At 42.3% G+C, this 26,378-nt stretch overlaps 1 protein-coding gene across 5 annotated transcripts in view; it reads right to left on the bottom strand.

Annotated features, from left to right (window-relative positions):
- Positions 1–26,378, bottom strand: part of hth (Meis homeobox homothorax) — a 502,786-nt gene that overhangs the window by 457,468 nt on the left and 18,940 nt on the right. For all 5 annotated transcript variants that reach the window (XM_033336883.2, XM_076624521.1, XM_033336882.2 and 2 more), the window contains exons 3-4: positions 20,801–20,942; positions 11,935–11,985 (exon numbers count right to left, since the gene is read on the bottom strand). In XM_033336883.2, the coding sequence (XP_033192774.1) occupies positions 11,935–11,985; positions 20,801–20,942 (193 nt within the window). The remainder of the gene's footprint in view (positions 1–11,934; positions 11,986–20,800; positions 20,943–26,378) is intronic.

The raw sequence follows: 26,378 nt of genomic DNA, 5'->3' as shown, positions 1-26,378 counted from the left end.
AGCTCATAGAAATGATAAATATCCCTGCATATAAATCTTCCTACCAGTAGATCAGTAATTTATATCTTTTCAAAGCCCGATTGTTAACATTTCCACGATAAATCTTTTAAACGTAACGCTATTAGAACATCGTCGAAACTCCCGGTGATTATTAACTTAGCGTGTTTTATATAGCATCTGTTTGTCGTTTCTTCCCGCTTTAAACGATAGCAGAACGACACTTGCTTTCGCGACGTATCGCCATATTTGGCGAAACGAACAAAAACAGAGAATCGAGAGGGCCGGCATAGAAATTTATTCGGCGGCCGAACAGGAAACAACATCGTTAGGCGCCGTTTTTTCGTCGATTCCGCAAATTTTCAATTTTACATTCGTACAGATTAGACCATAGAGATACGGGCGGGAGGAACGAGCGTCGATCCGAGCCGGCAATTACGTTAATCGGCGTTTGATTTACGATAACCGACCGAGAATACGTGTAACGAGCACGCGTGGCTTCCCGTGCCACCGCCACCTGCGTTTTACGAAACATTTTCGAGGCTATTAACGTTCTAACAAGGTCTCGTCACTTGACCTCAACAGGGTCAAATTTTGTGAAAAATCCTGTACCCTGAAAAGAAATTCCTTTGAAAAAGAAGAATCTGATTCGATATCGAGTGCGAACATATAAAATTTCAATGTATTATTAGTTCTTATTACTCTGAAACGCTACATTATTACATTGTATAATAATTATATTCATTGAAATATAGAATAATAGAATTAAGCAACATCATGATAGAGTAGAATCGTACAATTTTATGTAGATCAGAATTCTATAACTCTAACATATTAATTTCTCATTTGCACAATTCTGCATAGGGAAATGAGGTTACGCAAGATTCTTTATAAAATTTGCGGAGAACGTATAGCTCTCCCGACGAGCAGCGGTGCCTGGCGTCGTTCTCGAAAGAAAAACGCGTCAGCGCATCCATTTGCATGCGATCGAGGCCGTGGAATTCCTGGCGCATTTTTCACAGCGATTCGCAACAGGCGTCGATCGTACCTCGTGAACCTATTTTTCAACGTCACCTGCGCCAAGGTAAACAACTCACGCAGAAACACGGAGAATCAGCCAGCTCCCGCTTATCGGTCATTATCGAACCGTCTCGTGCACGATCAACCGCAGTTTAATCGATATAACCGCGCGAAATAATTTTGTATTCAGATATTTCCCTCGATATCGTTGCCATTCCCGTTTCATTGCTACTTAACCGTTTAAAAATCATTAAAACACACAGTTTCGTTTAATAACATGTAAAGCATGTTTGAAGTTACTCGTGATAAGTGCAAGCATGGCTAAAACGGCTTTGCAAAGTGCTTCTGTCATCTGTACTGTTTGCTTCGTAGTTTCTCTATTCGTATTTTTTCTTCCTCTTTTTCTTTTTTTTTTTTTTAAGCCACCTATCAGATTGTTTTATAGGAAGTCCTCTAATAGCTGCTATTACGCTTTATCTTGCCAGTTCGCTCTGTTGTCTCAATTGTCCGTTGCTTCTCGACGCTTCTCTTCTCCATAATAATACCCGCGTTTCCGCGATACCATCGGGAGTTTGTAATTTTCTACGACTTTATTTTCCCTCTCGCGTTTGCATGTTTAGCGCGCCACTCCATTAATGAGCGAACGAATGAACCAATAAATCTTGCAGCTTTATAAAGTAACTTCCGTCCACTATCATGCCATATTCGTAAACCTACAAATGACCGTGTACATTTTAGACTGCTTTCCACTATTCGTTATATATACGTTACACCGATTTGTATCCAACGATGTGCATAAATAAAATATAACGGGACAGATGAAAAGTCACGCCGTCGGATACATGGTGCAAAGCTTGCAGGCAAAAATTGCCAGCCATCGGAGAGCAAATATTTCGATAATTTAGACGGGGACACATCTTGCGTCACACAAAGTTGCGAGAAAGTGCCCTGTCCTCGTCGCCAGGAAGACCGGTATAATGGACCACCAGCGTGGCAGCGCGTTCGCCAGTTCCTCTGTTACGTTATACTTTACACATGCTTCTCTGCTCCCCACCCCTTGGAGAACGCTTCTTTAACTCCCGACTCGTCCAACAGAATCTCCACGAGGCACACCTCCTACGAGCTCGCGGACAGCTTTTTATTTCTAATTCGCGAACCGGCCTCCAAAAGAAACCAGACGACGCACGAGCGAAGCGGTGCATCGCTGGCAGAACGACAGTGGCGTGGGCGTAAAGAGTTTCGGCGTAGCCAGCTGCTCCGAAAGTTGCTCGAAATCGACGTGAAACTCTTCGAAACAACGTGCAGTCTTTCGCAGAAATCATTCGTTCTTTACTCACAGTATTTACAGCAGATTCGAAGCTTAATCTAAAAATCATCGCGATAATTAACTGACATTTGGAGTGTAAACCCTAGAAAGCAATTTATCGTTTACTTTGAATAAAATTTCTATTTCATATATTTCTATTTCAGTAACGAAAACATTTCGCCGGTACATGCTTGATACTTCTGTGTACAAAAACGAGAAAAATTTTCTAAGTAAATGACGTCAATAAATAAAGTAAGATGATTTATTCAAGTATTCAGTCATTTGTTAAGATTTCCAGCTAGTTCTTGGAATTTTCTACAAAAAGAAAGTGAGTAAATATAGATATCTGAGAAAATGATACTGGTAAAGCAAGAAACGAGTCATTCAATTACTCAATTATGTTTGTCACATGGATATATAAGAAAGTCAATAAACAACCCTCTACATCGTTCAGGATAAAATCGCCTTTAGACACGAAAATTCCGTGTACGTGCTACGAGTTAGCCACCCAACGATTTCGATTTTCCAATCATACATATAATCAAACACGCAACCAGGGCCAACATCGTTGTCTCCAAGACGGGCAATTATTCGCGCAGAACCTGGTTCGAATAACAAGCTGCGCATCGCGTACCTTCGAGATCCGCGTAACTACCGTTCTGTCACGTAGCTCGTTACCAGCGTCGCTCATTAGATCTGAGGAGCATCCGGGCACGCGATCGACCATGTAAATCATCGTTCGTTCGAAACGATCAACCCTTTACCTAGCATGAGAAGAAATACGATAACATAAAAAGCAAGAAACATTTCCTAATTTCCATTGGTGAAATTTATGGGAAATTTATGATGAAATTTTTTCCTTGATTTTTGGGTAGTGTGAAAAGTGTGATGGAACGAGGGAGTGAAGAATGAAGAAATTTGCGGCGATTCCACGGCGAACACGACACACGTGTGTTAGAGTTTAGGCGATTCACCCAACTTTTAGTGTTAGCTTCGATTAATGAAATTTGGGGACATTTTATAAAGGTTTACGTTTAGAATCATTTACATTTGATATTTATATTCACAGAAATTTATAGAAATAGATCTTTGAATAATAAGAAAAGCGGATGGTGAGAGAGTAACGAACGAGAAACTTCGCGATGACTGCACAATGAATGCGACAAACGTGTCACGCATGATGATCGAGCGACCGATGCAACGATTTTCCTATTATATAATTTCTCCTGATCCACGATTCGCAAATTACAATAAAATTCATTAAATGTTGGATGAAGTGCAAAGTGAATGATATCGAGAGAATGAAAAGCGAAGAAACTCGCGATGATTCCGTTTTGAAGGAGACACGCGCGCTTTGCGATCGAGAGACCGATGAAAAAAAGACGCAAAGATTTCGTTCTCCTGATCCTTGCGGCACAGCTTCGGGTATCCTTGGCTTCCCGGGTACCGTTACCATGCCGCTTCTCTTCTTGTACCGGCTCTCAGAGAGCAGGAGCGCGTTTTGTCGCTTTTATTGGGCTCGCTTCGACGCAAGGTTGCAACCGCCTGCGACCGTAGCGTCGCGTCGTCGCCGATGTGTCCAGCGCGCGCAGTTTATTCATGGAAATGGAGCAGATACGCAACAAAACGAGAGGGTATAGTTTTACTAGCCGATGAAAAAGAGGCTTCTAATGTTTCCTCGCCTGAACTTTCTTCTCTTCCGTGTTCCTTTCTTCCGACACCCCAAGAAGTAGATAATGGGAGGTAAATAAACAAATTAATCGTTTTACCCTCCCTTTTTTGATCCTCTCCTTTGAGAAGGATTTATAGAGCACGATTTGGTGCAGTTCTAGAAACGTAAAAATGTAAGAAATATTGTCAAAGTTGTAAATGTAGGATTAATTTTATTTACAACTTTGTGAAAAAAGTAATAAAGAAAATATCGAGAGATTGAGCTCAGACTGCAGACAGGTTCCGAGACAGTTTATAAATAATCAACGTCGAACTGATCATTCCTCGTACGTGTTTCCGAAGCAAGAAAGAATTCTTACGGACGTGTAAGTTATTCGAATCTATTACCAACAATTTCCACTGATTAACATAGGAATGGGTAATACGTTTGAAGAAACTTCGTCTAGTCACTAACTTCGATACTCTCGTTTTTTCAAGAGACCTTTTTCTCTCTGCGTACTTCACAATGTTCTCTTATTTTGTAAGGCCAAACGTTCCTAAGTAAACGTCCAGAAATACAGCATCGAATTGAATCTTGGCAACGTGCAGGTAAGAAAATATCTCGTGAGAAAAAATCTCGTATTTCGCGTGTAATATTAACAGTGGTTTGGCGAACGAGGGTCAATTAATAAATATTTGATCGGCACAAATTGGTGTGTAACAAATTGATAGACGGTATACCAGGGCGCGCACGAATAAAATATCCCTGCTGGAAATCATCGGTTCTCGTTCAACGTGTCAAGGAATAATTCCAGACATATTAAATGCATTCCAATTGAAAATCTGCCGCCTTCTTTTTCGCGCCATTACGCGCCCACTTTTCACACATCGATTCCACCACGTGTAAGTACTCGGACGAACCTTTCGCATCCTCTTATTAATCGAACATCACAGATTATTACATGCTTGAGATCACCTCGTTAATCGACTTTCGTTTCCTCAATCTCTGCAATTTCACGCAATAATTCCACTTTCTGTTATTTTATTAAATGGTTTATCTCGATGAAAAAACGAAACTTCAGTTTTTCGATATATCAATTACAAAGACTGAGCCAGCTAATGAGAAATGTTTCATAGAACAGATGGTGGAATTGGAAACGGTCCAAAACTTGCGAAGAAATTTAGTGTCGGATATGAAAATCATGAAGAAAGAAACGGAAAATGTAATTTCTGATATGACAGATGAGATACAACGAAGAAAATAGATGTTTATATTTATATAACTTAGATCCTCGATTCTCATTAACACGCGATATTTTCTTTGTACTATCATAGTAAATATGCGTCGTGAGGATTAGTCAATCTTCTTGTTTTCCTCTGTCTACGTGTTATTACACTCGTGCATCCTCTCGATTTATCCATTAATCATTGACGCTGCACTTCGTCTCATTTTTTCGTCTAACATCCATTCAAACGATACGCGTTTTTCCCGCCACGTAATTAGCTTCTTTGTGTACCTTGTCCGTGATAGACGTTGGCCGACCTATAGATACCACGATACTTCTCCATTTTGCAACGCGTCGGTAAAAACAGCCCTGCGACCGCTGTACAATTTCTGATGCCTCCTATGGGAAGAAAATAACGACTCGCCGAGAATTTATAGCTTCTTCCTCTTCGAGTTCGTTGTCGATAACTGTCTGGAGCGGACTAGAAGGACACCAATTCCACGCGGAAACGAACGACTTTAACCCATTCGAGGTCGCCCTCTCATTACAAGACGATCCTCGGCCAATATACTTTCAGGTTCCAATGACTTCGTTCGTGGATTACTCGTTCTTTGACTTTCACTTTTTAACGAACGTCAATTACGAATTTTATACAGCTCCTCCAATAATTTCGCTCTTGTTTTTTACCCCTTTCGAGGTGAATTCGTTTTTGACGATGAATTCAATGATATAGTAACGCGAACTACAATACGCTGAAATTTAAGACAAGTATTTAAGATAATTTAAGAAAAGTAAATTAAAGAGAAGCTTCGTTTATACCAGAATTTTATATTCTTGTAGCGATGTCTCAATGATGCAGGAAAATTGTTTAAAATTCTGTAGTCGTTCCAAAGCGATAGGAATCCAATATTTAAGATTCTTCTCAAACTATGGTGCAATGTATCGTCGATTGTATTCGATAAGTCAAAACACAGGCGAGAAGCTACCAAGCTCGACTGGATCATTTTAATGTCTCCGGTCTATTTGGAATTATATTTGGATTAGAGGGTAGAACAGCCATTAACTTCCCGTAACCGGATTTCTCATAATTTTTCATGTCAATGAAAGAATCAACAACTAATGAATATCATAAATTGCCATAAGAAATCTACGGAAAATAATGCTACTGAGTAATACTATTAAAAAAATATAGATAGATGATAGCGCTATAAATAAATGGCACTATCTTTATTGCCGTAAAAAGATATGTGTACGTCATTGGCGTTGTGTTTTTCTTTGTGAGACGTAATAACGTAAAAACGTAATAATAATAAATCATTCTCAGCATATTTCTTATTTTCTGCTTCTAAAAATCCAGAAACCTCCAAATCGTAGTTGTTCCACGTTTCAATCCGGACGGAAACGAAACAAATCCAAAATCGTGCAAGTATTGGCGCATATAAAAAGTGGCTCCACACGAATCGGTTCCCCCTCCGAAGAAGCAACATGGAGAACGTCGTCAACCGGTGGCTAACGTCCGAGCGAGTTAAGTATCCTCGTGGTAATAATTATTCTCGAAACGCGAGAGCGGCAATTAGCATCTCATTGGCTCATTTCTCGCTTATGCTAATGGGAGTATTATTTAAAGCGCGTGTGCGAGGGCAGATCCCTTCACAGAGGTCCTCTCACAAACGTTGCTCAAACTCTCGTATGCTTGCTTTGCTCTCTTCCGCGGTCGAAACAGCATAAGACCATTCCTCGTTTCATTTACGACGCCGTGGAAGATGTTTTGACCACCGTTTCCTCCGCCCACGAGACGAAATTTCGACCACTAGCGCGACTCCACCGCGTTGCTTCTTCGTGAAGATGATGGAAACAGCGGGAAAAATTAGCCACGAATTTGAACATTCGAGCGATGGATAGCAATGATTTTGAAAGATTTTTTAAAAGTTATATCGAGGTGTGGAGAATTAATTTTTATCAGTTACGAGAGGACAACACGTGAGAAATATTTTTGTAAAGAGCAGAAATTAGCTGATTCTTTAAGAGCTGAGCGGAGAAGTTGCGTAAACGTAATATTATTATGAGAAAAGCAAGTTAAAAATTTGCCTCGAATTTCATAAAATTGTTAAAATAAGCAAGTCTTTGGAATTTCCGTTCATAATCACTTTGTTAAAAACAAAAGAGCAAAATTTAAAGCTATAAATTGACTGGAGAAAAACTTGCAAGTATTACATTGGCACAACGTTAAGCCTTGGTAAGTTAAAATTCCCCTCAGCACGAGAGGTATTTGTCAAAAATCATTATAAACTGAGGGGTCTCTAACCATCGAAAAGCTTCCGATCTCCATCAAGATTGGCGAAAATAAGCCTACTAACACCCATCCAGATAACACGAAACAAGGGAAAGAGAAAATACACGAAAGATAAGGTTCGATGGAATTAGAGGAACAGGAGGGGCGACTTAAAAAGAGAGTTTTCGAAGGCTACGCTGGATATTTTCGTGCCATCGGAACGCCTCAGATAAGATCCGCATGCCAGCTGGAAAACATGGATTCCAGCGGGACGAATGGAGAGCACGCTTTCTTCGCGGTCAAAGAATTCGCAGAGGGCGAACGTGGATTCTCGTTTTTAACCCCGAAGGAAACCCTTGACCTTCGTTGAATTGAGAGAACGAGCTCGCTACACGCCTTACCTTGTCCGCCATTGTATGTACGTGCCTCTTCCGGCGTGGAACAACTCCCCGACTCCGTTTTGCATGCCGTTGTCGAAGGTTAAAGGTAGAAGGAATGAAAGAAGAAGACTGCTCGACATTCGACGTACTCGCGATACAAGTATCGTTTGCCCTGTTCTGGGGCGTCATTCGCGTTCTAAGGACGAAGAAACAACCATACTGCCAAGACAGCTGACTGCACGAGAATTATTTCGTTTTGATATCGAGGAACCTCGGGGAGGAAGATAGGGGAGGAAGAAAAAATGATAATCGAACAAACTATGTATGAGGTGTTAATTTTTATTTTTCGTAAGGACTTAATACCGTTAGGTTCTTTCGATCATTTTCGATTCACTGATATTTTTCTAATGAAACGTCTTTTTTAGAAAAGCGTTTTGAATTTGAACAGAATATGAAAAAATTCTTATCGGTGCGACAGGTTTGACATTTCAATTTTATGTTAAACATCTTTTTAAAACACCTTAAGCTCTTTTCGTTTGGAAAATTAATAATAAGATTGAAACAGAATTTTGTTTTCTTCGATTTACGAAATGAGTAAAAATACTTTATAAAGTAGTCCAACTATTTGACTAGGAAATACGCTCGATAATTCTATCACTTCTCACAGATTAATAAGTCCATTTTTTTCAGAAATCTCCTCCAATTTCCTCACTGTGCGGTCCAACGAGTCTTTCGAAATAAAGAATAATCCGAAACGATCGATTCAACCACAAATCGCACTACACGACAGAACGATTCTGAAGCTCGGAAACACTCAGGAACAGCGCAACAATTTCCTTTGTGTTGCACCGAGCTGAGCCCAGCTGAAGCAAGGCTCCTTTTCTACGCTTTCCCGGGGCTTTCCTGGGGACCACCACAGCTGTGTCGCATTTTCTGCCATCTCGAGCCCTTTCGTGGCTGTTCCCTCGACCGTGTCACCACGTCGTTTCCAGGCGACCTTTCCAATCAACAGACACAGGTCGTCGTCTCTCGCGTGTGTAGATCCGGACCTCTGTAACGGAGTACTCGTGGCGAAGCACTTTCCGTTCGGCGAAATAATCGCGGCAAAAACCGGGCTTCTGTCGATCGACGGCCATCTCTCGCGAGACAGAGCAGAGAGAAGAGAGGACCCGTGTGTCGGCGAGAAAGGGGAGGGAAGAAAAAAGGACCCCGAGAAAGGATGAAAAGAAGGGGAACGAGAGGAGGCGGGCAAAGGGCGCGGACAGCAAAAACCGCGGACGTTACGTGCCTGTTCTTTACGATAGAAGCTCATTGCTCGTAGATTGCGATTTGCCACGGACTTAATGAAGCCACGCTACTGGCTTTTGCCGGCGAACGAGCTACGCCGATCCACGACTACGATTTTTCGATTCTCTTCGACCTTCCTGCACTTCTCGAATTTTTTATTGAATTCGATCCGTGGGTCTGTAATGGCGTTACTTTCGAAGAAATCAGAGAGGCAATGGTCATTTTTGGGGGGAAATTCCACGACCGGGAAGATAGAGAAACGGTGTGCATGGTGATGAAAGATATACGAGATTTGAAAATGATTTGGGCGACGATTTAGTAATTGATGATTAAACTGGTTTGTTATGATTGGGGTTTCTTGTACGAAACGCTTTGAATTATTGTAATAATATTGTAATATTATATGTAATAACAGGTGTAATAATGGCGTAACTGGAGCAATAATGTCCGTGGAGAGAAACTTGAGCGCCCAAAAGGGAATAGAAAAGTGATCTCAAAGAACCGCGTTAACTATCGCTTCATTCTTTGATTAAATTTGGCTGGAAATTACAAATTTGAAATTTTAATTCAATTTCAAACTACATATCTTCTTCCTAATATTTCTTTAATAAATAATAAACTTCACCAAACCATATGTTCAATGAACATATCAAAGAATCTACGTGAAAAGAAGACAGAACTGCATAAAGCCTAAAAGGGACTTTATACGTTCGTTGAATGCAATAATATGTACTCGAGCTACCAAATATAGAGGTAAAAAACATTCGAAAGCACGTAGTAACAGTTAATTCCAACGCGTCACTGCGAAATCATCGAAGCGTTCAGTCTCATTTCCTTTTAAAATTTAGATGAAACGCGTGTCTGGCCGTTTCATGCTTACATTTATTTAATATCACGGATGCATAATTCGACGCGGCCCTTTCGATGATACGAAGCTACAGAGGCACACAACACCATCGGTAACTATAGTAAAATATATCTTGCTCGTTTTTTTCCTCTCGCGTGCTTTTCCCGTCCTTTTTCACGCGGTTCTGCGTTTTCCCTTCTATTTTTTATTTTTGTTCCATTCTGTTTCGATTTTTTTTCGTATTTTTTTTTTTTTTTTTTTTGTTTGATTTCGTTCGTTTTCTGTTTCAGCAGATCGAGACCGAGCGACAGTTGTGACAACAGCGGCGCGAGATGCGAGTCGGTACACCTTGCGTGGATGTTTGCGCGCGGACCGATGCCGTCCTGACAGCTCAGATAACGGGCGTGACATTTTGAAAAATTGAGGCCAACGATGCGAACAACGTCAACGAAATGCATCCTCGTCGTCCGTTTTCCTTCTCCCCCTTTTTTTCCACCGCTGCACCACCACGAGCGTTGGCTCCGCGAAAAAAGCAGGAAAAAATGCAACAAAACAGAACAACAAAAAAAGAGAGCCAACGTGAAACAACGTACACCGGTTCACCATTAACACGCTCGATATATCCAATTTTGAATTACGAGCGAATATTCGAAAACGCGCGACACCTTTTTCCGAGCAGACGACGCGCCTCTATAAGGCCTTCACTTCGTTGAATGAACTTTATGATGAAATATCGTAGTGGCGGTTCGGTGTCGCTCTTTCAAGGATGGTTAGAAATCAGATCTGGAAACGAATATAGCCATAAATGTCTAATACGCTACTTTTCTTCGCACCTCAACATTTTTACGACAATTGTTCTCGACAATGCATTTTATATATGGTTTTATCGAAGCATTAGAGCGAAGTAATCGAAATATCTATGTTTGTTTTCGTATGCAGCGTCAAAAGACATAAGCATTTTGAAAACATCGAACGTAAGCGTGTGTGTAAATTTTATTATCGAACAACATTCTGTTGTATTAATAAGAATTCATGTGCGGCCGTATATACGCGAAAATCGAAAGAAAAGAAAATCGAAACTAAATGACCAGAACAGGGACAGCGCTGTCTGGAAGAAGGAATCCATAATGGCAGGTCGACGTTGAGCTGGTCCGAGCATCGATGGGCCTCATACACGTCCTCGACTAGCAAGGAATACATCCGAGATATTTAAAAAGGCCACTATCCGTTATCTCGATCGGAGAACGCGAAGGGTCGTTTGAAATATTTCTTCCTCCGGTGTTTCGAAGGTCTGCCATTCGAATGGCTGCCGGCCAGCGCACGAGAAAACAAAGGCGCACCAGCAACGTGTCCTCGTGTCTCGTTTCTTTTTTAATTATCACCCTTCCCTGGCTTCACACGCGTTTTGCTTTACGAGCTGTTCATACTGAATTTTCCATAAGTCTCGTAAGTTATGAATTTCGTAGGGAGTAATAACAATAACTCTGCGCAGCCAGGATGTTTCTTTCTACAGCGATGTAAAAAAACTAATTTACTCTCAGTTCGTAGAAGGGGAAGTAATTTTCAAACGTTTTTCAATTATCAGATATGCAAGTTACAATCCAGTTACAAGCTGAGTTTACGGAAGCTTCGTAGCAACGTCCGGTTTGATTTTTTCAGCAGTTTGTTTTCCCCTCCCTTAATTTCCACCGACGATTAAACGTTTCCCGTATATAAGGCGACGATCTTTTCTATCGTCATTCTTCAAAAGGAACGCGCCGGGTGGCCAGTAGCGATCGTCAGATAAAACAGAACGATTAGCCTTTGAATGAGTCGAGCGTACGGAACGAAATAAAGAAACACCAACGATAAAGAAAGAAAACGTCTATCGGTAAGGAAATTGTCATTCATGGCTAGTGGAAAAATCTATATCGCTGTGAACGATATATATATAACACGAATGTACTCACCAGCGAATCGACCTCCGGATCTGCGATGTAGTAAGGTTTTTCTTGTCTGATCTGTAACACACAAGCAGACACGTAAGAATCTTTAACAATTAGGTTCGGTGGTAATTGCTATATTAAAACTATAGAGACGATCGTATCTCGCCCAGTTATATATGCGCACACGCGCGTTCCTTTATCTTGTACGTCCTGGTTCTCCTTCTCTTAGATCGATCCTTCGTTCCATATCCCCTTTTTACCATCATTTTATTCTATTCCCGTGCACCTCGTGGCTGGCCATGGGATTCACTGTTCCAGCCTAGTGTCTCTCTCCAAGTGATTTCCTCCGCGTGCTTTCTCTTAATTGGACCCCTACGGTTCAATTCGTACGTATAGAAACGGAAACGCGTCGGTGAACGCGATGGAATTCTCTGAAGCGCGCAAGAGAACAGTTCCGACCATTGGGGATGCGTAAAAGAGGGGAAACGGTGAAAAACGAGAGAGGAACGAGACGAGGAGATTCTCAAGCATTTTCATGGCGCCGCATAGTGCCGATCAGAATGGAAACAGAATGCACGGGGGAGAGAGCTCGATGCCCGAGAGCGCTCGATGCTCGGGGCCCGCTCTTAATTGGACCCACGGTGTTCTTACTGAAAGGAAGCGAGCCGGGATCCAAGGGAAAAAAGAAGGAACAAGACGAACGACAAATCTTGATGGAAGTACCGGTTAATCTCGTGGAATCCACCGACGGACCGCAGCAGATTATGCTCTCTCGACACCGAACCGCGCCATCTGATTAGATCGCTCGTCCCCGACTCTCGGATGAATATCGTTAACATTCTTCCCGCGCCGCCACGGTCCTCGATATTGTTTCTCTGATCGGTATATCGAAATAGGATACCCAATGAAGTTTCGTAATCAGTTCCCGCGGTTTTCTATGGGAGAAAGGAATTAAGAGGGTCGAAAATTGCTCCATGACGTGGAAGAACATTAAGTTTTCTCAATTTTCTTTGATATAGGTTCGACGTTTAACCTTCGTCCATTTCTTGTTTCAATTTAACGTTGCTTCGTTAATGACGCGTGATGCGGACGAACTTATTGCTCGAATGTATAAATTTGATAACAAAATTTGATTGGATTTTCGTCATATCGACTTTTTCTCGTCGCCAATTTGACATCGAAGGACAAATCAATTTGGAACTATACATGATGGATGAAGAAAGCGGCTATTAGAAATGCTTGAAGAATTTTAGTAATCGCATTAAAGCGTAATGAACAGGTTATAGTTTCCCAAAGCGCCACACATAATTCTTAAATTGCCCATCGAAATTCATCTCTCTGTGTTTCCTATGGCATAACAATTTATAAAATCGTGTCTTCGGCGAATAAAAAATTTCCCCCGAATAATTCAGATATACAGAGTCGAGCGACCGAAAAGGGGAATCCAGATGAAAAAAACGGGTCGAACGTTAAAATCGAATTACCGGTCGACGACGGAGATCGACGTACGAAACGCAATCGCGAGAATTCTGGGAACGGGTTCGAGAAGCGTATTCATGAGTCTGAATTCTGAATGGGAGTTCCTCTCGCATTGGGTGTATGGATAATGAAGGCGTCTCGTACGCTTCACAAAAATACTGTCAACTGTTCGTAGTGGGGAAACTAGTTCTTGCAAGGTCCTGTCACTGTAGTTTTTCGGCGATCCCCAAGCGGCAAACTAAACGCCCGTTCAGGTAGCCACGACGATTACAAATTGTAAGCAGTTTCGTCTCTTGTCTCTCTTTCTCTCTCCCATCCTTTCGAATTTCGTTCCTTATCATCAACTATTCGACCACTGGTCACGAATAAACGTATAATTTATCGTTCTACCGTAGAATTTTACGTAGAACATGTAAGAAATAGAGATAGTATTGAGGTTAATCGTTTCGGTATAAAGATAAAGTAAAATCTACATGAAAGTTTGCGCCTTCTATCGTGAATGATTGAGACGACTGTATCACGGCGATTAGAGGTAGAGGGGCTGCGAGTGACAGCTAATTGAGCCCATGCATACATATGTATAAAGCAATACGAAAGCTATTAATGTGACGTTGTTTGCCGTTAAATATCTGAGATCGTCCATATTTATCGCACGCCAACTCGTGAATGAAACGAAGACACATCCGACTTCGACGAAGGCGGCGTTGAGGTAAACTTTCTCTAACCACGTGGAAATTTCGACGGCGAAGCAAAATATTACCGTTAAAAACATGAACGAAGTATATCTGAACACCTTCGTTTTTCTTTTCTTCGCTGTAGACAACAGGGGAAGCTGTTGACGGACAGCCTGCTAGTGAAAAATAATAAATATAGAGTACGTCAGAGAAATTCCGCAGGACCTATACAACATCTCCATCGACCACGAGATAAAAATATGTATTGCGCGATAATATTTAGAAAATGTTCTCGCTCCGGCACGTCTATTTAGGACTAGCTGGTATGCACGTAGCCATTCGTGGTGTACGACGATCCCGTCGAGAGATATACGAAGCAGCTGCTCATCCGTCTGCCTGTTACTTCTGTTTCCTTGGCCATCGCTTTAGAGCCACCAAAAACGTACCTTCCTTGTATCCTAAATTTCCATCTTCGACCATGAAACGCAAATGACAGGAATTTGGGACGATTTGTCAAGCCATTTGTATGAATTTGTCGGTATTCTACTAAAATCGACGAGAAATTTAAATAAAAGGGCTGTTTCGGAAAAATAGTGTTTGTGCTCCGAAACCGGTAGACTTTAACTGTCTTAGCACGATAAAACAAATTGCACTCTAGGTAAATTTCACGAGACCTTTGTACCTTGCCTGAAATGTCTGGTGGAAATAGCAAGCCTAGCACGTTCCAAAGTGGCTAGGCAAAAGGCACGTTGCCGCAATAAAGCAATAGACAAAAGCCTGTCGAACCTGACTGGACGAGAAGATATATATTCGTCCCTTTTCACGTAACGTAAACCTAAACTTCAATGCTTGTTAACTTCTCCCGGAGGCCTTGATTCTGATGGTCATCCTTCCTAGTTTTACTTGGCGATCGTAAAGAAATTTAAAATAATTGTCCAACTTATTATTTGAACGAGTGCCGATTCGAAATGGAATTGGAGTTACCCTGACGAACACGACACAGAAGACTGTAAAAGGAAATTATTTTATATTTAAGAAATTATGATTATTTAATTGCCATTATAGAAGATAAAATACTCTTCTAAATTTATTAAAGTGTCCTATAGAATTATCTACTATTGTAAAATCAGAAAACAAAGATATAAATTTTTTCTTCGATTGCTTACAATTTATTAATATTAAATTGCATATACAAATATAAATTGGACAGAAACGATGTTTGTTTAACGGAAACTAAATGCAATACTCGTATCTATATCAAATAACTTTACAGTTATTTGGCCACTCTCGTCACAACGAATCTAACACGCACTCTCTCTCTCTCTCTCTAGCAACTCGATCAATTCTCTCGACTCTACTCTTCGGTGTCTCGATTAATTCTAACGACTCTACTCTTCGACGACTCGATTAGCTCTGACTCTCGCGACACACACACTTTTCGACTCGCACATTCTGATCTTTCGGTTGTCCCACCTTGAAACACGAAACCGTCCTTCTGATCTAACGTTGTCTATTGTTTTTCTCATACCTATGTAAGAACTAGGTGACTTTAGTCACATAGGCGCTCTTAAATGTAAACGAACCACAGAAGGACGACGTACACGATTTTTTTTTTTTTAATTTCAACCGACTTCTACTTTAAATTACTTTATGATATTACACTATTTAAATTGATCATTGTAAAATTCCACTTCCTTGATCGAAGTAGTTATAAAATTATGTGTGTATTTAAAATAGACCATAGGATAATCGATTGGTCTTCGAACGAAAAGATAACAATTGAGCGATTAGTAAAGATAACAGAGGGGAACCAGGTGAGTGCAAAACATATGTAGTAATATGTAACAGCCTTAAATACCGTTTGTGGTTGAATAACGAAGAAAATAATTCTTCCACGATAAAATGGAAGAATAATACGAAAGCCAATGAGAAGATTGTACTAAGCAATGAGCTTGAAAAATCTTACTCCGCTTTCGCAGGTGAGGTGCGTTTGGTTAATTACCTTCGAATCGATCAGCACGCCGCGCCGTTCACAAAGCATCGATAAGCCAGGAATGGAACCTGCGATCGTTCAACGCTCTGGAATTCTGTGTAATCGCGTTTAATTGCATCGTTTTATAAGCGGCCAATAAAGCGAGCAATAAAGTGCGAGTCTATTAAATTTTTCCATTCCACAAAATGAGAGAGAGACAGAAGGATTCGTAAAATCGTATGATTACTGTTGAACAAACGAACCGACCTTCGCATGGAAAGACCGGTAGCGTAGATAACTCGATGATGCATCATCGATCTTTGGAAGCGACGATCACGCCTCTGGCTGCGCGACAAAAGAGATGTCGCGGATGCCGTTATCGCGATTATGATAATCCGGCTTTGCGCTTGTTTACACTACCCCTCGTGCTCGGGGCAGAGGGAATGAAGCGTCCTCGAATGCTACACGTCATCGATGCGGTTATCGAGACGCCGATCGTTAAAAATTATACGCGTAAACAATTCGTTGATTCGTTCCTAATTGACTTAAGTCTGGTAAACCCTTCGAAAATTCTTTAATCATACAGATTGCATGATTCTATGTAAATGCCTATAAATGCTTCCACCAGAGGAAAAGAAAAGAGGCAAATACATAAATTCCTGGGGAACGGTGTCCGCACCTTCGGGACAGTAAAGCAAGTAGCGTGCGCGGCGGACGTGCCTGTTTTGTGGTCGCATTAGTCAAGCCGTCTAAATGCGGGGGCTAACGTTTTACAAGGGTTTAATGTCCCCGGAGGTGAAATCTAATTGCAACGATAAATCACAACGGATCCTTATGCGGCACTTTTCCGTACGTCTCCTTTCTATACCGTTACTGCCTTTACGAATTGGGTCAATGCAGTGACTGACGTTGTACTGACGTTGCAGATCACCACAGTTCGAGTGTCTGAAAGAGTAATGACGTATGCGTTCCAGGTAGTGTGACTACCTCGTGACGTGGTTTAAACTTTAAGTCGTTGCCATAGGCCACGCGAATAAATCCCCTTTTCGGTGCTAAGGCGAAGAATTTCGTCGAACGAGTTTTTCGGTCGCGCAATAAAAGAGCGTCGATGCTCCCTTGGACGCGCGATTAATTTGGGCGCGGCGAAGCGCAACACGTCGCAACGGGACGCCGACGAAAGCGAAATTTTCACAGCGGAGCGCCCACGGTGGGCACGAAAACTGGGACAGCCGATCCATCTGGTAAAAAAGGGCACAACAATGCGCGTAACGTGGCGCAGCGGGACGCTCCTGCGGTGCGCGCTGCTACGTCGCAGGCAGCTACCAGCCTGGGCTGAACGCGGAGAGGCCAAAACCGAATAGCTCGGAGGCAACGCGAGCGCAAAAAGGGAGCGCGCGGACCACGGGGAACTGGGTTGCGTGTGGAATGTATCGGGGCCCCATAGGGCACGCACGATGCGTGGACCGCACGGGATAATGCCAGGCCCCATTGAATAGATCAATTTACAATGGCAGAAAATGAGCAGCGCTCTCTCCAGCGGCTGCGGAGCACCCCTTCTCTCTGCCCCCTCCAACGTGCTGTGCTCTCGCCACGGTTCGTCGCTTCTCACGACTTGGCGGCGGCGGTGGTCGTGCCGCAACTGAGACTGCGCATGCGCCGACCGCCACCGCCGAGCTACGACGCATGCGCCCGCTCCTGTGCCGCGCACGCAACGAAAACGAAACGCGGACGAATAATCCCGTGTACGCGAGGCGCGCGCGGCCCTTTTGTCACGCGCACCGGCCCTACTATATCTCTCTCCATCCAAGTATCGACGGAGTGTAAAAGGGCTCGAACGACACGCCTCGAAAACCACCGCAAGAGGATTGTCACCTGCTTATCTTTTCACGTGTACCGCCGATGTGCGTGTACATAATCTCACCTCCCTGACCCCTCCACCTCTGACATTATAAAACGACCTGCCTAGACATCGGCGACGACAGATCGATGGCAAGTAAAGAACGAATGGGCGAGGCGGCGCGGATTTCGCTATAATCGCCGGTGTAATCTTCCCGTCGACGACCATAGACTAGCGAAATGAATTTAACTCTCAGTATCGTGCTTACGAGCAACCAAGAAGAAACGAGAAGATGAATGTACAAAAACTTTCATAACGACCGTGTTGACTCGATATCAAAATTCATTATCTGTACTGGGAAGAAATGGGGGAACACGATCGCGACAACAGGGTAACCGGCTGTCCCCCTCGACAATTTGTTTATCCGCTCTGTGGGGACCGCGGCGTAATCTCTGAATTAGCGAGACACGTCCCATGGGCGAGGGCATACACTGTGACACCACTTCCTCGTTTCGAAAGTTTTTCACGGCGTCGCGCAATCTTCTTCATCTTCTCGAGAAGATAGTGACAGAGGCGCGCGAGGTATAACGACGTCTCTTCGCGACGTTGCGCGCTTCCAACGGACAGAAAGGGAAATTAATTGCGTCGATAGCACGGTTGAAATACGAGGTCCCTGCGTGAAAGAGCGTCAACGAGAAAAAGAGATACGTTTGCACGGCGTGGATCGCCGCGGATAGGAAGGCAAACGAGCAAAAGGCGGCGCGCAATTTACTACACGCGGCACAACGACGATTCGCAATACGCGACCGCGTTGAGAGAAACGCGACGGAGCCTTCGGCTATCCTTCTTTCAACATTTTTTTCCTTTTCTCTGTTCCGCTCCCGCTCCGTCCCTCGACCAACCGCGTAATACTATGCACCTTATTAAGATGCAAATGTCATGTCAATTTCGCAATCCTAACGGACTTCTTCGAGAATAGTACGCGCTGTTGTGTCGCTCGGTATAATGTCGACATGCCGCGGATAAATAATAGAACGGGTGAACGATTTAACGAGAATACTAGGCGATCGAGGATAAAGAAGAATCGCAGGCATTCATAAACTCGGTCTTCAAAAAAAAAAAAGCGCGTAGTTTGTTTTCAAATTACATACACGACGCCGAAACAATGACGCAGCATGGAATTAACGCGAAGAACCAGGCTCACTCCTTATCCTACCTTGCGGCCAGGTTTAACTCTTATCGTTATCTGTGCGTATCCGTAGCTCGAGTCCGTTGCTACCGTGTTACCGACGCTCTATATTTGAACGTTACGACCTATCAGCTGATTTTTCCATCTGTGACGCGCTCAATGAAATCGCACGTAACCCTTCGTACGCTCTCGAACGTTTAAAGCCATCGAGAACCGCGCTCGCACGGCGCTCGTCTGGAATAATTAGCCAACCGTGCCAGGCAAGAGAAACCGAGGAACGTCTCGTCGAAGGCAGAAGTGCAATTTTATGCAAAGATAACCCACGAACAACGTGGCTATCTAGCTCTACGATATACATAGGCGTCGATATCCCTCAATCTAAATGTGCTGCATTCGTTTGCATCGACTAAACGCGCAAAGAACCACCAAGGCAACATTTTTATCGTTCGTACTGTCGGCTCGACTTAATCGCCTCCGCTTTGTTTTGCACCAGCGAACTATCCATGACTATTCCGTGTCTTTGCGAAACCGTTCTATCATTACCTATGAGAAACACTATCTTTTCCGTTTCTTTGCTACGAATCTTCGTTTTTCTAAGCACGGAAAATCGATAATTTATTCGGGACGACAAATCCATCGACATCCCAGAACGTATACCATCCAGATACAATTACGGATGTATACGGCTGAACGTGCTTGAAGACCGATCTACGAACACCTTTCTCGTCGGCCTGGGCTAAGGAACGTAGATGGCGAAACGGTGTGTTTTTAAAAGGCCGAAATGATTTCGCGTATAGGTTCTCCGGTTACCTACGCGTGTGTCCTTGACAGGACTCGCCTCAGGTGAGTTACCAGAGTGAGAAACGTCGACGAAGACAGAAATACCCAAGGGAGAAAAACTAGGAACGAAGAGTGAGAAAGCAGGAGGAAAGGAGCATGCCGCGCGAACAACAACGTGAATACGAGTCTTCTTCCGGTTGGTTGGCCGCGGCCAACCACGAAGAACGCGGTTCTGAACGATCCTTCGCTCGATGCTCGTCGTCGACTGGCTCGCTGGAATTCCTAAAAATAAGTCCCAACGATGAGAGCCAGCGCTGTTTTGGACCCTAAACATCCCACGGGTTACATCCATGGCCGCGCAACGCTATTTCGTTGTCGGAGAGGAAAGGACGTGTCGAGAGAGTCGTGACTCATTTAGAGCGGCTTCAAATCTTCCTCCCTTTCTTTTTCTTTCTCTTTTCAGAGACCTAGGAGAGGTTACATTTGAACATTCTCTCACGAAGCATCTGAGCGACGACGATGTTGTTGGGTAGGATTGAGGAAACCAGGGGAGTGGACCGCTGTTTCTAGTTTTCGAATTACGAAGGGCGAGAGTATTTCGGAGTCCCGTGAAATTCGTCTATACTGACTTTAATTCTTTATGTTGTCGAACTAAGCCCAACTATTCTTGAGAAGCTTTAATTTAAAGGAAAACGATTATTCGATTTTCTACTGTTTTTGTACTCGGAACCAAACTGATTTATATTACGTTTTATAAAGTTACCTATTATAAGATCGAGATTTGTAATTAATAAACGAACTTCAATATCGTAATTCTGTTATATAAAATAGAAATTTAAAATAAAATAAATAAAATAGAGATAGATAGAAGGATAGAACCTTTAAAATAGAAATATACTTCCCCACGCTATCAATACGATGTCGGTCGGATATTCAAAATATAAATTGGAGACACGTACCTGTTTAGAGAAGACAGCGATGTCCTCGTTGAAGCTTTCTGACGAGCATACGTCACCACCCGCGACGCCGGGTTCACGCGGCGTACACGTCGCCAGCTCGCACTTCTCGAAAATCAACGCAAGAAGCGGGAACAAGGGGTGTCTGTAACACAGCAAGAGAAAGCCACGGTGAGATAAATGCCTGCAACCTACCAATTCAACCAGAACTCAAGCAAATGTATTTCATGAGAGGATTTCGAAGTATTAATTAACTCCATGACTGTCGACAAACTCGTTTCATTTCTCGAGCGACTTTTTTTTTCTTTTGAATACTCCTGCTTGACTTTTCATTTGGTCGACTTTCTTTTGATAAAAGGAAGGAACACGGAGATGGACATGTATTTAACGTCTAATAAATTTATCCATAGAACGGAAAACGATATCTTTGATTAAAACGCGATTAAATACTATCGAAGATGCAGATAAGAGCCGCGAAAACAACGACGAAATGGTGAAAGCGGCGCTTATTGAATGCGTCACTAGATAAAAACAAAAAATGTGTTGTCCTCGGTGGCAAAAATAGCTATAACTTCTGGAATACAAGTATTTCGTTGTGTAATAAAATAATAGAGATTAGAGTGTTTTTTCTGTTTATCTAAATTATTTACTTGCGATATCAGCGTAATAAACTGTACGTAAGCGTAATACACTAGCGATTAACACTACGCGGGTATAACTATCGACGACTAAGGTGAAAAATTTGTAACAAAGGAAGTAAAAGTATATGAAAAAATACTTTATTTACATACTTTATAAAAACATCGCGAATATGCACGAAGAATTTCAAATCTTACAATTAAAATAAAATTAAAATAAAATTAAAATAAAATTAAAAATAAAATTAAAAAGTAATATAATAATAAAGAGAAACATTTTACCTGCCACAGATATATCGTTTCTTCTTTCTCTTTTCTTTTTTTTTTTTTTTAATAAGTTGTCTCATATTGACTTGGCAACTAAGTGATTCCGGATTTTGTCATTAGGTGGCAATATTTACATTTGCAGAAACTACAAACGACTAAAATTGATCGCCCTGTATCAATATTTTTAATTCCATTACATAGAAGTTCCCGATTATAGAACGACTCGATTCGCAGGCCAATCAACGTTCACCAAAAAATAACAATCGTTCGTTCGTGTTAAAGTTGTAAGGTGAATCCTTTCGCTGTCCGACGGCCAGCGTTCTTACGAGCGTTGTCCGATAAGTCCATCGACGTTTACACGTAGCTCGTGGCCGATTCACGTGGTTTTTCGCCAGGGGCGACGATATTTTTCTTCTCCCGGCGACGCTTTTCTAATTGAGTGATTGCTCCGCGAGCAAACGAATGTCGTCGTCGCGCTCGTTGAAAGAAACCGAAGAAAAGAGAAAAGAGAATGGAAGAACGCGTCAATTAACGAAGGTGTTCGATCGACGTGTTGCCATAAAGTCTCGCCTTAGGTTTTCTATTTCGCGCCTTAATTATCCCGTTTCTTGTATCGACGCGATCGTGAACATCCGCCGCAAGTTGTACTTGCACTAAACGCTTTTATTTCGAACCAAGGGGCGAAAAGAATATTTCCATGGTGTTCTCAAGCGTGTTGCGTACCGAGCGCGGTTAACCGCGGCATTAGGAGGATCACCGGATAAGATAAGATTAGTCGATGCTGGTGCAACCACACGTTGCAACCGGGAAGGGACCGAGCTCTTGATTTAAAGTGCGCGCAACACGAGTGTATCTGTATAAAAAAAAAAGAGAAGGAAAAAAATAGAAACAGATATACCCGTGACGATTTACAGCCTTTCGGCTTATGATTTACAACGTATATGTAAATAGTTGATTGCAAGATCGAGCTTAAGGCAAGAAAGGCTTATTAGTATTTTTAAACGTAGTGCGTAATAAATGAATAAAGCGGAGGAAAAGGAAATGACCGCTGAGTTAGTCTAAGGATAATGCTACCTCGTTTGCTAAGTTATTGATGTGTGCGCTCGTAAATTATTTATTTTTTTATTATTTTCTGTTCTTCTTTAATTACTTACAATTCTTTCTGATTTGAAAAGACGGCGAGTTTCCTCGCGTCGTGTATATATCTTTCTTAATCAGGTATATAGCTATCAAAAACTATACAAGTATATACGATATTATTTTCTAGATTATATGAATGGTTATTGTTCGATATCCTACCAGCAAGTAGAATTTCACAGAAGGCACGATACGGGCCCGCATTTCTTCCGAAAACCCTGACAACGTGCAGCAGCCTTAATCGCTCAATTATCGTGCTCTAATCGCCAAACAATTCCCAGCGGGAAACGAACAATTTCTCGGTGGTGCGGTCACAGGCAAAGGATAGCGAAGAGAAAAGAAAAAAGAGGAAGAGAAAAGGGAAAAGCACGAAAACGACCTTCTTCTCTTTCTTACCACCTTTCTTACCAACGAAAGAGAGATGAACGAATTTTTACGCGGCCTCGGGAGGTCTCGAGACGAATCGTCGACGAAACGGCTACACGGTGGAACCAAGATACGTGGTAGCACTATGGGCAGAGGCATTGTGTACGCATGGTAGCGGGTCGCGTCTCGCGGCGTGGCAGACATAAAACGAATCGGAACGAATTTCGACAAATTGACGCGGAGCCGCCGCGAGCAACGACTCTGCGAGCCGAGCTGAGCCGAGCTGAACCGTCTAGCCGACAAAAAAAAACGAGCTTCCCTCGTGCCCTCTTTCGTTCTCTTTTCTTCCGTCCACCACGAAGCCCTCCGTGTATTTTCAAACCCCGGTCCCATCCTGTTTTTAATTCCAAACCGGAGAAAAAACAGAGAAAAACCCCTCCATTTTCTCTCCATTTGTCGACTCGTTCTGCGTTTTCTATCGTATCCCAAAAGGGATTTCTATTTTCACCTATTAGCCTAACCGCAACGGATACCAACAAAACGGCCGAACGAACACTGGTAAATCGCAGAAGGAAAAGCAAAGTTAAAAGTTGGCTTGTCTCGGCCGTGCTTAATTATTGCGTAACATGTATCAACGAACCATTACCGTCACTCGTGAAACAGTGGAATTAAACTATGTGCGTGTTTATTGACGCCGAGGGAAAAGAGTGGCGTTCTTTTCGTCTCTGGAAGATTGTATCGATTTAATTAGTGCCGTGTGGTTGAAGAAGCTCACTCGGTTTTGCGATATTATGGATAGAACGATTATCGTGGTATTCGCGATTTATGATATCGTACATGCATAAGTATATGCATAAATACGTGGCTGTCGAACTTCCTAGGACCAGTCGTTTCCGTAATTGGAAGTTTGATCGTTGTACGATCGCAGAAGGGTGGGTATTATGAATTTTAATGAACCGTGAAGCAGGTCTACTTACAACGTGCTAATTAAAAGCGTAATTCTTAATACAAGACCGTGCCCGCACTGTGCGTAATTGCTCAATAAACGTCTACTTCTGAATGCGTATTGGGAAAAAAATATCGGGTTTCCACCTGTTATAAACGTACAACCTAACAAACACCGAAGCAGCGCAAAAAGGACCAACATAAACGATCACTTTCACCACATATATGGCCTGATCGTCACAGGTTCAATCTCGCCGCACCGATCAACCACAAATACCTAACAATAAAACCTACTCCTACTTTTATCCGATCGAACAACGAGCCGTTTAACGGACAACAACCTTGGAACATCCGCGAACAATTACGCTTATACTCCAAAGCATAAAGATAACAAAGTAAAGGTACTAACCACTGTAACATGAAAAAAAAAGGAATTATAAAAGTAGCGTCCTCTTTTTTGTACGGGGGAAAATTAAAAGCGGTTTCAGCAGGTTCTAAAAAGGGGCGTGCGGTTTGTCTTTCGTGCAATCAGGAAAACCGCCGCTATGAATGGAGGTGCACGCTTCTTAAGCGGTCGCGGTGCAGCAAAGTGCAACGTCGATGACAAATGACGGGTCGGAACGAGGTGTCAGAATGACGGAACCGCAGAACGTAATGATATGATTGTCCGTTGAACGCGGAGGATATTTGCGGTTTTGTGGTTTCCGCCCTCGATTCCTAGTCCCCGCCGAACCCCCTTTTGCCCTTGCCGACCCAGCCCTTTTTTATATGCGGCCATCGGCAATTTCACGCTGTGATTCGGCCGGTTACGATACACACTATTCGGTGGTACAGTGATTCCGGCATTCGTCAACATCGTGCTTTTTACGCCCATGTTTTTCTGTGGAACGTCTGTAACAGTGGTTAAGGCAGCATGATTATTATTAAGCGTGGCGAATCGCGGTATTAATTGGGCGTAAAAGGTGGATCCATGGAGAGGATCACGGAGATTTTCTGTGGCAAATTAAAAGTTTCTTCGTTTGATGTTACATTCATTTCGAATTATTTTCAGTTCGTATGGTTTCTACGAATGATATTGGATAATTGGATGATAGTTTTATCTCGCTACGAAGGAATTAAACTTGGAAAAGAATTGTTATTTGGTTATTCGGTGTTTTCCAGTATATAAAACTGGACAATAGAATGGCGGATTGAAAATATCCGAGTACAGAAAAAATTTTCTTAGAAGAAGATTACATGTAAACGTATTAATTTGTAATTAGAGAGGGTTGAGAATTCTATCATTCCGATATTCCAAACACTAGCTGTCCTTAAAGTTTTAGACGCGTGCAACGCGTGAGAAAACTGAATAGGAATATACGTATCCTAATGGTTTAGCATTCCTACGCGTCGAGGAAAGTTTATCAACACGTATTAATCAACATCAACGGCGAATTGAAATATCGAAATGCAACCCTCGCAACACGACAAAGCGAAGCGGCGGCAAACCGTCGCCGGTGAAAGTGAACTCTGCTTCGCATATCTGCTCTTGTACGCTGATTTTATCGCAGCTTAAATAAAAACAACGGAAATGCGCGTTGCCGATAATAAGAGATAAAGGTGGCGGGTTGAAAATCAATCGCGATATTATATTTCCCGAAAACCGCGATCTTATACAATGTGGTTCATCGAAATGTCCACAGGTGGTTTTTGCAGCTGTTTCCTTGCTCCCTCAAAAGAAACTGCTATCAAGCGTCGAACATTTTCTAATGAAACACTATCGCTTGTCGATATTAAAATCGAATTTAAAATCGATTTTAATGTAGCGAGAAACTAATGGTCCACATTTTTGTCTTTTCTATTCCTCTTAACTCTCCTGTGCCTCTCCGTTCACTACTTTTCACTACTGGTATCTGATATCAAACTGACGGACTTCTATGTAACCAAATAAATGTAATAATTGCTAATAACCAGGTAAATAAATAAACCTGGATTTTTCCGAACACGAAAAGTGTTTTAACCGTTTGCCAAGGGAAAAAAGCCAGACACGTACGCTAGACGCCGAAATAAAACCTCGGGATCCTGTTTTACCGGGTGGCTGTCTAACTGCAACGCGTGTGATGTAATCATAGAGCCGACGCGCACCGATCAATTCCATTAAACAGTGCATTAATATTCATTAGCCGCTCATCTGCTGAAACGTCACTCTAATGCACTAATTATCGTCAATCAGAAAAATGGAATATTAA

This window comes from Bombus vancouverensis, chromosome 14 (genome assembly GCF_051014615.1).
Source record: "Bombus vancouverensis nearcticus chromosome 14, iyBomVanc1_principal, whole genome shotgun sequence".
Classification (NCBI taxonomy): Eukaryota; Metazoa; Arthropoda; class Insecta; order Hymenoptera; family Apidae; genus Bombus; species Bombus vancouverensis.
Note: the sequence above shows the minus strand (reverse complement) of the source record. Positions and strands in the feature narration are given on the sequence as shown.